Genomic DNA, 10,295 nt, shown 5'->3' with positions numbered 1-10,295 from the left:
TGGTTTAGTTGTTAAGCTCCCTGAATTATGTATAGTCCCACAAGTGTTCAAGTCCTGACTTGAGGTTGTGGGTTTGTTCTGACACTGGTGATGAGAGTAGCCAATCTTTCCCTAAATTTTTTTTTCATAAAATAAAATAAAATAAATTAAATTAATCTACATGAAAAAGGAAAGGAAAAAAATTGCATCTACCCTTGGAAGCATCTGCTTCAAGGAAAAAAATTAAATTGAACCGAATCAAATTAATTGCGGGGTACAATTCACTCTGATTAAAAATTACAACCACTTGGATTGAATTGATTCTGTAGGTTGTTTTTTACTCCCGCCTAAGTTTTTATTTTTAAGTGATTTTTCTGACCAAAAGAAAAACTTAAAAGCGATTAAGCATTTCATAAAATTGAAGGGGAAAAAAAAACTAAATTCAACTGACTCGATCTTGCCACGTGTGGGCCGTTGCCTTGCCTAGGCCAAAGGAGTGTGCTGGAACTGTGAAAAATTGTAAAACCGAAAAAAACACAAAATTCTGTCTTTTTTGTTGGTTCGAAAAAAAAAAAAAAATCCCCAAAATTCAGGTTGCAAACTGCAATTACCAAACGCCTTCCCGGCTTCGAGAGTTAAGAACTAGCACAATCTCTCTCTCTCTCTCTCTTCCCCCATCAAGTATCGAATTAAATCTTCTTCCCCGCTGACATGCCGCTTCTGCTCTCGGTACTCTCTCTCTATCTCTCATGCATATTTATTTAATTTGTGTTTGATGTCTTGCCTTCTGTTTGGTTTCCGGGAAACGAGGGTAGAAAATAAACGAGGACAGTAAAATTTCTGGGAAAAGAATGGAAATTGGTTCGGGAAATGTTGTTTTGCTGCCCCGTCATGTTAAACGTTTAGCTATGTCGTTTTGGAATTACCTTTTCTTGCTTCCGGAAGCTAGAAATGTACTTCCATAAGGCCACAATCCATCTAGAAAGAAATGCGTATTAGCATTTTTAAGTAATTCATTTGATGGGTGCGTGTTCAAGTGTTTCTGTAGAGAAGAAAATGCCGCTTTAACAATGATGATTCATTTTTCAAAAATTACTTCAAATTCTTATAATCTTCCGCACAAGAGATTGAAAGGTTTTCTGAAGATACGAGAAACTAGGTTTGTATGCCAAAGATTGGGGCACAAAGTTTGGATCTTGGCCGAGTCTCGGCTAGATTTTTGGTTGCTATTTCTCCTATTTGGTCAAAGACACTACGAGTGCAGAGACTTCTGCATTTATACGGAAGAGCTTATTTTATTTGGGCTTGATATATTATGCTTGAGGATTAAAAGAAGGAAATTTTTGGATATGCTTCAAAACCCCCGCGTTTAGAACATTAATGAATCATCGGAAAGGCTTCAGCTTTAGATGTTAATAAGGGATTGAATATGTATTAAGCAGAGTCTGACTAGTGTATGGATCCCTGGTGGTGCTTTCCACTTGGTCATTTACCTGTCAAATTCTTTGACTCATCTTTGATGTTCCCTGGAAAAAAATCTTTCTTCTTTCATTGTTCTTTTGAGTTATTCCCATCTGTAACTTATCCTTGATGGATGCTTCTTCTTGCAATTAACTTCATAGCTGTAATAACATACCACATTTTACCTGACAGTAGGATTTTCGGGTTGCTTATTGCCTTAAAGTTTTGTGCAAAAGAGCTATTTTCCTTTCTTTTTTTTTAAATTCAAAAAGGGCTTTAATTTCTCTTCTTGGTTACTCAAAAAGAGTGTTTGTTTCTTCGTCCTTCTCATTCATCTTACTCCTTTTAACTTTTGGAATGCAATGATGTCAACACCCTGATAGTGAAATGGCGAAATCACAAGGCATCACAGTTTCTCCTCCTGCACAGCAGCAAGGAAGCAAAAATGTTCAGACTGGACGTCCCCAGAATATACTCACCTTAAGCTTGACTAAAGGAAATACAACCTATGATGAATTTAAACATGGATTCCCATCTGATGGTTTATCCACTGCATCCAATAAATGGTGGGGAAGCAATGGCCCTGATGGTTATGAGAGCGTCCGTGGAGAAGGAGCTGAGACTGATGAAGACAAGAAACATCAGTCGGAAAAATTGGCAGATGATGGTGCAAGTTCAACTGTAGTGGACAAAGAGAAATGTGAAAGTGGGAAAGAAGAGAACATTAGTACCCAAGGAACAGATTTACTGATGGCTGTGAGAAAAGGAAGTCTGGAAGAAGGGCAAAAAGCACTTAAGCTTGGTGTTTTCCGGGGTTATGGTGCAAAGAAGCTAGGCAGAAGGGAGAGGGCATTGCTTCTCCGAATATTCAAATCTTCAACACCAAAGCAATGGATTCATGAATTCTCTTAAATCGGAGTTGGACTGCTCTGGACATTATAGATTATGTATAATTCATGTTAGGTTACACAGTTTTTTCTTTCGACATGATTGACAGCTATATTGAATTCTCAATCTGAATGGCATTTTCTTTTTTTATTTGGCCTCAGTCTGAGTGGTATTATTTTGTTTTTCTTTATAATGACCATGAGTTTCATAGATCCCATTCGTTAAACGACATGCATCAATTCGGAATCCAGATTATTTAGCTAATGATCTGTGTCTATACCCTCTGGTATACAAATCAAGGGCATAAGTCATTCATTTTGGGCTTCCAGTTGATGAAGCCAACATAGATTTCTCACTGTTTTCTTCTCTCCTTATCCAACATTCTTAGAACTCTCATCCAAGAGGTACGTGGGAAAATTCTATTGGTCAGAGAGGTCAGGGCATATCAAACATCCAAAATAGAACAGCAACCAAGAATTGACAAAGAGATTGAAGAATACAATTTACCAGTGGAGCCTGGCAAGCCAACTGGAGTGAAGCAAAGGAAGAGATTCATTGAGAGAATCTGTGAACTTCATTTTCACCAATAAGAAAACAGATCAAGATATAAATTAGATAAGATAAGGACCCCATGCACCAACACTATAAATATACAGATTATATACCGTATCTTTTTTTTTGGATAGGATTATATACCGTCTTACTCAAACACCAAGAAGCTCTAACGCTCTTGGCACTTGGCACTTGGCAATCCCACATTGTCTAAAAGGCAACCCTCAATACAATACACTTTCATTTTTCCAAGATGGCCTCTTCAACAATGGCTCTCTTCTCCCCTTTTCTTGCTGGCCAAGCTGTCAAGCTCGGTTCCTCTGTTTCTATAATTGTTGGTGACGTGAGGGCCGAGTTACAAGCGCAAAACCGCATCCAAGTCCAAAAATGTTTCATCCAGCAGTCCGTGGTACGGCCCCGACCGTGTCAAATACTTGGGCCCGTTCTCTGGCGAGGCCCCTTCTTACCTTACTGAAGAATTCCCCGGTGATTACGGTGGGGACACTGCTGGGCTCTCAGCGGACCCAGAAACCTTTGCCAAAAACCGTGAGCTTGAGGTCATCCACTCAAGATGGGCCATGCTCGGGGCTTTGGGCTGTGTTTTCCCCGAACTCTTGTCTCGTAACGGAGTCAAGTTCGGAGAAGCTGTTTGGTTCAAGGCTGGGACCCAAATCTTCAGTGACGGTGGGCTAGACTACTTGGGAAATCCAAGCTTAGTCAATGCCCAAAGCATTTTGGCAATTTGAGCCACACAAGTTATCAGTGGAAGGTTACAGAGTTGCAGGTGGGCCTCTCGGAGAGATCACTGACCCATTATATCCAGGTGGGAGCTTTGACCCATTAGGCCTTGCAGAGGATCCAGAGGCTCTCGCTGAGCTGACGAATGGAAGACTCGCCATGTTTTCCATGTTTGGGTTCTTTGTGCAGGCCATTGTTACTGGAAAGGGACCAATAGAGAACTTAGCTGACCACTTGGCTGATCCTGTTAACAACAATGCTTGGTCATACGCCATAAACTTTGTTCCTGGGAAGTGAGGTGCATGGAGAACTTGAGAGAGGCGTTTTTACAAATTGCGAGGGCCATTGTTTTGAATGGGGTTTCTTTGAAGTGTTCTTCTTTTTTTTTTTTTTTTTTTTTTCCTGATGAAATTTGGTGGTCAATGCAGAGGAATATAAGAACAAATCTGATAAATGTTCTTTGAGTATACATTTGTATGGGAATTTTTCACCTTACTTCAAAAACTCAAATGTTCTTAGTTCTGACAACTTGATGAATCAACATTGTGACTTGCAAGAAATGAGGAAAGACTCGTAATTGGCATTTGTTTTCACCAACTCATACCAAAAAAATGGTGATGAATAAATATAAAAAGTAAAATGCCATAAATAAATAAAAAATTGCACCACCTTCACAGCCAATCCATCTTGTCATGAAAATGCAATATCAGTGTGTGATGGAGTTTAATACAAGTTAAACTTAATTAAATAAATAAAAACAAGATTGTTATGGACTTACTTAAGAGATCTTTTAAAATCGTAAAATAGACTTCCATTTTTTCATGTGAGATACTCTCAACACGCCCCCTCACGTGTCGAGTCTTTTGCGCTTAATCAATGAACAATTCTTGTTGGGGAATATGCGGGATTGTTTGGCTTGGCACATGAATAGCCTATCATAATATTATATTAGAATTTGAACTTTCAATCAACCAAAAATCAATTAGTAATGAATGAAAAGGCCCAAAATCTTTTAAACTCTTAAGCTAGACTTCCGTACTCTTCAATATGAAATGCCCTCAACATTTTGTAGCACTCTCCTCCATGGTAAGAGCAGCAGCTGAAGTCTCTTATAAGTTTATGGCTCAGCACAAGCTGATGATATGTAGTGCTAATCTCTGAAATGTAAGTTCTATGGCATTGGCTATGTTCCAGAACTACATCTAAATTAAGATCAAACCGTCACATTTGTCCAAAACCGCATCCATATTGCATCTAAACTGACACACTATTAGATTAGAACACATAATAAAATAAGTAATTTTCTCTACAATTTCAATTAGACATAATCATTTAAAATAAAGTTGCCCTAAATTATTCATTTGAATACTCAGATTTTTCCCCTCTCATCACCCTCATCCGAAAGAGTACGTGGGCAAATTCCATTGGCCAAAGATTGAAGTAATATAAAATATCCAAACTTGATTTTTCTGATCTCTTTTTTTTTTTTATTTTCCTGGAGAAAAACTAGTGAAGCATATCAAGCCAACTGGAAATTAAGAAAGTGTGCGTGGACAAAATTCTAGTAGTGGCTAGAAATCAAAGCATATAATTTCCAAATTTGATACTAATTTTTATTTCTGTTTTGGGAAGTAATAAACTAGTGGAGCATATCAAGCCAACTGGAAGGGTAGAGATTTTCAAACTTGGTCTTCTCCAATGAGAAAAGAGATGAAGATATCAGAAAGATAAGGACCCTTTGAACCAAACCTATACAAATACCCACCAACGTCTCTTCTTCCCAAAGAAAACAAGCACTCGGTCCTCTCACATTGTCTGAGAGACTGAAGATTTTCACAAATAATACACTTTCATTTTTCCTCAAATGGCTTCTTCAACAATGGCTCTCTCCTCCCCTTCTCTTGCTGGCCAAGCTGTCAAGCTCGGTTCCTCTGTTTCTAACATTGTTGGTGAGGGCCGAGTTACCATGCGCAAAACCACATCCAGGTCCAAAAATGTTTCATCCGGCAGCCCGTGGTACGGCCCTGACCGTGTCAAATACTTGGGCCCGTTCTCTGGCGAGGCCCCTTCTTACCTCACTGGAGAATTCCCCGGCGATTACGGTTGGGACACTGCTGGGCTCTCGGCTGACCCAGAGACCTTTGCCAAGAACCGTGAGCTTGAGGTCATCCACTCAAGATGGGCCATGCTCGGCGCTTTGGGCTGTGTTTTCCCCGAACTCTTGTCCCGTAACGGAGTCAAGTTCGGCGAAGCTGTTTGGTTCAAGGCTGGGGCCCAAATCTTCAGTGAGGGTGGTCTAGACTACTTGGGAAACCCAAGCTTAGTCCATGCCCAAAGCATTTTGGCAATTTGGGCCACACAAGTTATCTTGATGGGTGCAGTTGAAGGGTACAGAATTGCTGGTGGGCCTCTTGGTGAGGTGACAGACCCATTGTACCCAGGTGGGAGCTTTGACCCATTAGGCCTTGCAGAAGATCCAGAAGCTTTTGCTGAGCTGAAGGTGAAGGAGCTAAAGAATGGAAGACTGGCCATGTTTTCTATGTTTGGGTTCTTTGTGCAGGCCATTGTTACAGGGAAGGGACCAATTGAGAACTTAGCTGACCACTTGGCTGACCCTGTTAACAATAATGCATGGGCATACGCCACAAACTTTGTTCCCGGCAAGTGAGCCTGAGATTGAGAGAGAAGTGTGCTTTTTTCCTAATGGTTTTGGCAATTGTGCTTAATTATGTTGATGAAATTGGATTAGACTGTAATTCTAGTGGTCATCAAGATCTGAAAGGATAAGTTATCACCTTTCTGTAGATTGCTTCTCATTTAATCTACTTGTTGTTTTGCTGACAAGTTCACCTGGCTCTCAATTCACTGATATTCATCCACTTCTAACTGTTTGGTAAGAGTCCCAATCTGTGAGATTTAATAGTATACTCAAGACAGTACATATTAGTAAGGATTAAAATGCTATGTGACATATTATGATCAACAAAGTATATATTAATGTTACCAATGACCATTTGGACTAATCACATTTAATGTTTTTTTAAAAGTAAATCTTCACTCAAATCTCATTGACGACAATTGTAGTATAAATATCATTTTTATATAAAGAAATCGAACGTAGAGATGGAAGTGACATGTTGATAGATGCAGAGGCTCAGCCACGTAGGGAACAATATATTAGGTTCTTTTTTTTTTTAATAAATAAATTAATCATTAAACTTCTTAATCACTCTTCTACTTTCAATTAAATCTACTAGGTTATGTTATGATATTTGCACTAAAAACTCCAGATTTTTTCCCTTCTCTTTCTCTTTCTCTTCCTCTTTTGTTTGAACTTAAGCTTTGTGATTTTTTCCCCTTCCTTTTTACATGTCTGAGTAGGGTACTTTAATATTGGGATTTATGAACTTTTTTGTATTTATTCTCTCTGTTGGAATATAAATTATTAACGTCTTTAATAGTGTAGATGATGAGATTAATATTCAATTATTTTATAATATGAAATTAAGGACAATTATGATTGTAATGAACGAATAAATTATTAATCAATATGAAATGATATTATGGAAGTGAGATAAACTGAGTAATTAGTATCGTATTAACTTATTAACCAGTTAGCGCTTGAGCGCTCCTATTTGAATTATTTTATAAATTTTTTTGAAGGGCCTCCTCTAATGCAAAATCCTGACTCTGCCACTGGATAGATGAATAATAATATTATTAACTACTTGACTTACAAACTCTTTGTCTAAATAAATAGTTACGCTACGATTGGCTTTGTTATTATAGATGATAATGCTTATGCTGTGCTAGCTGGTGCTAAGAAGATTGGTCGCAATTCTATTATTGTGGTGGAATGTTTGGCGCTTAGAGATGGCTTGGCTTATGTTGTTTCCAAGGGTTGGTCCAAACTCTTAGTTCATGGAGAGTCTAAGCTTGTCATTGACTCAGTTTTGAAGCGATGCTGGACTTCCTCATGCATTAATCAGCTTGTCCAAGATATTATACATCTCACAACATTATGTGATCAAGTCTCCTTCTCTCATGTCTTTTGTGAAGTCAATGAGGTTGCAGATGCTCTTGCTTCCCTTGGTCATTTGCTTTCGCCTTCGAAGCTGTGGGAGAGTGGTCTCCCTCTTTCTATTAGTTCTTCTTTTTATTTGGACCTATTTGGGCTTGCGTGCCCTAAAGGATCGTGTCTTTGTTGGTTTCCTTTCTCGCATTAAAAAAAAAGTGTGTGTTAGTGGACATTTTAGGTTGGATTAAATATATGTGAATATTAGTAGGGTATAACTCAGTCGATAGCTCTTTCACCTCCACTTATGTGAGCAGAAGTTCGAAATTTCCAAACACCAAATAAATATTTATGTAAACTCCTCTCTCCAATAATTTAGTACCAAAAATATATACATGTGAGGGAGGGTGAAAATTTGTCCATCAGAAAGTGAAAACGGAAGAACTATGGTGTCTTGTCATTTCTGGATTCATGTGAAGAACTATGGTGGATAACAACGCTACCAATTGTCTGTTGTGTTACAAATTATCATCCTTAGATTCTCTCTCATGAAAAGAGTATGTGGCCATTTTCTATTGGCTACAGAGATCAACGGATATATTTTCTTCTTCCTTGCATGCCTTGAGACCTAACTAGTGGAACACATCAAGCCACCTGGAAATGAAGACGTTTCTCACCACCACAAACAGTACTGACTAAATTCAATTGGCTTAGAGCTCATTCGAAGCATGTAATAATATCCAAAACAGATTTTTAATTTTTCCTTTTTTTTGTTGTTGTTTGGAAGTAAAGTAGTGGGGCATATCAAGCCAACTGGAAAAGCATCAAAGCTCAAACGAAGAGATCCGTCTTGAAAATCCTTGAACATCATTTTCACCAATCAGAAAAGAGATGAAGATATCACAAAGATAAGGACCTCATGCACCCTCAAACCTATACATACACCCACCAACTTCTCTACCAAAACAACAACAACAGGCACCCGGCCTTCCCCCATTGTCTAGAGAGACTGAAATACTTAGTAGTCAATACACTTCCATTTTTCTCAAATGGCTTCTTCAACAATGGCTCTCTCCTCCCCTTCTCTTGCTGGCCAATCTGTCAAGCTCGGTTCCTCTGTTTCTAACATTGTTGGTGAGGGCCGAGTTACCATGCGCAAAACCGCATCCAAGTCCAAAAATGCATCATCCGGCAGCCCGTGGTATGGCCCGGACCGTGTCAAATACTTGGGCCCGTTCTCTGGCGAGGCCCCTTCTTACCTCACTGGAGAATTCCCCGGTGATTACGGTTGGGACACTGCTGGGCTCTCGGCTGACCCAGAGACCTTTGCCAAGAACCGTGAGCTTGAAGTTATCCATTCAAGATGGGCCATGCTCGGTGCTCTGGGCTGCGTTTTCCCTGAACTCTTGTCCCGTAACGGGGTCAAGTTCGGTGAGGCTGTATGGTTCAAGGCTGGAGCCCAGATATTCAGTGAGGGTGGGCTAGACTACTTGGGAAACCCAAGCTTAGTCCATGCCCAAAGCATTTTGGCAATTTGGGCCACACAAGTTATCTTGATGGGTGCAGTGGAAGGTTACAGAGTTGCAGGTGGGCCTCTCGGAGAGATCACTGACCCATTATATCCAGGTGGGAGCTTTGACCCATTAGGTCTTGCAGAGGATCCAGAGGCTTTCGCTGAGCTGAAGGTGAAGGAGCTGAAGAATGGAAGACTGGCCATGTTTTCCATGTTTGGTTTCTTTGTGCAGGCCATTGTTACAGGAAAGGGACCAATAGAGAACTTGGCTGACCACTTGGCTGACCCTGTTAACAACAATGCTTGGTCATATGCCACAAACTTTGTTCCTGGAAAGTGAGGCTGAGAACTTTGAGAGAGAGAAGCAGATTTGTAATAATTGTTGTGAAACAGGATTTCTGTTAATGTGTTATTTTTATGAAACTTACTTGGGTGTCAGCAGTGCAAAAGAATACATCAACAATTTCTTGGAGTAAAAATTTGCATGTGAATAGATTCACCTTACTTATAAAGCTCAATTTGCTTACATTACTGAAGTGAATCAGAATTATGATGCACTGCAAGAAATGGGAAAAACCTCATTGGCATTTGTTTTCATCCAGAAAATGATAAAATTCATCTTGTCGTAGAAAAAACAAAAGCAAGGACTGGAATTTAGAGGCAAAGCAAAGGTGCGAATCGCATTGGAGAAGAGAGAGGACACTTTCAAAATCAACCCAACTGACATGCATATGACTCATGAGCATCTATATAAGAGAAAGTAACAGGGAGAAGGCAGCAGATGAACCAACAGACCAAATTCTGCAGCAGTCTGCAGAACTTCGGATGTCCAATTATCTGCATTGTTTTATTTCTGTAGTTTCTAATAATGAAGATTATAGAACTTCCATTTAATTAAGAGTGTCATATCTCATACAATACAACCATCACATTCATTCTAAGATGTAACTTGATTTCGATTTTCCGAATCCGTATAGGCAAATGCTACATTGTGCATAAAATGTGAGAGAAACTAAAATTGCTCTTCATCAATCCATGTGCAAAGCTGCTAGATTCATATTATTATTTTTAAATGAAGTGGCTTAAAATTTACTCAATTTAGTTGAGAAGGGGACCAAAGAAGCCTCAATCTGAGCTTGAATGATTGGA

The 10,295-nt window shown here is 39.3% G+C and overlaps 3 protein-coding genes and 1 pseudogene across 6 annotated transcripts; all 4 read left to right on the top strand.

Moving 5' to 3' along the window:
- The first annotated feature begins 530 nt into the window (after positions 1 to 530).
- Positions 531 to 2,488, top strand: LOC117620597. 4 transcript variants are annotated; one of them, XM_034350717.1, is made up of 3 exons: positions 531 to 708; positions 1,633 to 1,678; positions 1,804 to 2,488. In XM_034350717.1, the coding sequence occupies exon 3, from the start codon at positions 1,828 to 1,830 to the stop codon at positions 2,350 to 2,352; it is 525 nt and encodes a 174-aa protein (XP_034206608.1). In that variant the 5' UTR covers positions 531 to 708; positions 1,633 to 1,678; positions 1,804 to 1,827; the 3' UTR covers positions 2,353 to 2,488. The 4 variants fall into 4 exon arrangements, with proteins under 4 accessions (XP_034206608.1, XP_034206604.1, XP_034206603.1 ...); XM_034350713.1 differs by lacking the exon at positions 1,633 to 1,678 and having other exon boundaries at positions 1,824 to 2,488; XM_034350712.1 differs by lacking the exon at positions 1,633 to 1,678.
- Positions 2,489 to 3,133: 645 nt separating this feature from the next.
- LOC117621038 lies at positions 3,134 to 3,972 on the top strand (annotated as a pseudogene).
- A 1,414-nt stretch (positions 3,973 to 5,386) lies between these two features.
- Positions 5,387 to 6,467, top strand: LOC117621036 (chlorophyll a-b binding protein of LHCII type 1-like). The gene has a single exon (XM_034351297.1). The coding sequence runs from the start codon at positions 5,483 to 5,485 to the stop codon at positions 6,284 to 6,286; it is 804 nt and encodes a 267-aa protein (XP_034207188.1). The 5' UTR covers positions 5,387 to 5,482; the 3' UTR covers positions 6,287 to 6,467.
- A 2,079-nt stretch (positions 6,468 to 8,546) lies between these two features.
- LOC117621035 (chlorophyll a-b binding protein of LHCII type 1-like) lies at positions 8,547 to 9,587 on the top strand. Its single transcript, XM_034351296.1, has one exon. It carries the CDS (start codon positions 8,683 to 8,685, stop codon positions 9,484 to 9,486), a length of 804 nt encoding a protein of 267 aa, XP_034207187.1. The 5' UTR covers positions 8,547 to 8,682; the 3' UTR covers positions 9,487 to 9,587.
- The last annotated feature ends 708 nt before the right edge of the window (positions 9,588 to 10,295 follow it).

The sequence above is a fragment of the Prunus dulcis genome, chromosome 3, assembly GCF_902201215.1.
Source record: "Prunus dulcis chromosome 3, ALMONDv2, whole genome shotgun sequence".
NCBI classification, from domain to species: Eukaryota; Viridiplantae; Streptophyta; class Magnoliopsida; order Rosales; family Rosaceae; genus Prunus; species Prunus dulcis.
The sequence above is the reverse complement of the archived record's forward strand: the minus strand, read 5'-3'. Positions and strand labels throughout refer to the sequence as shown.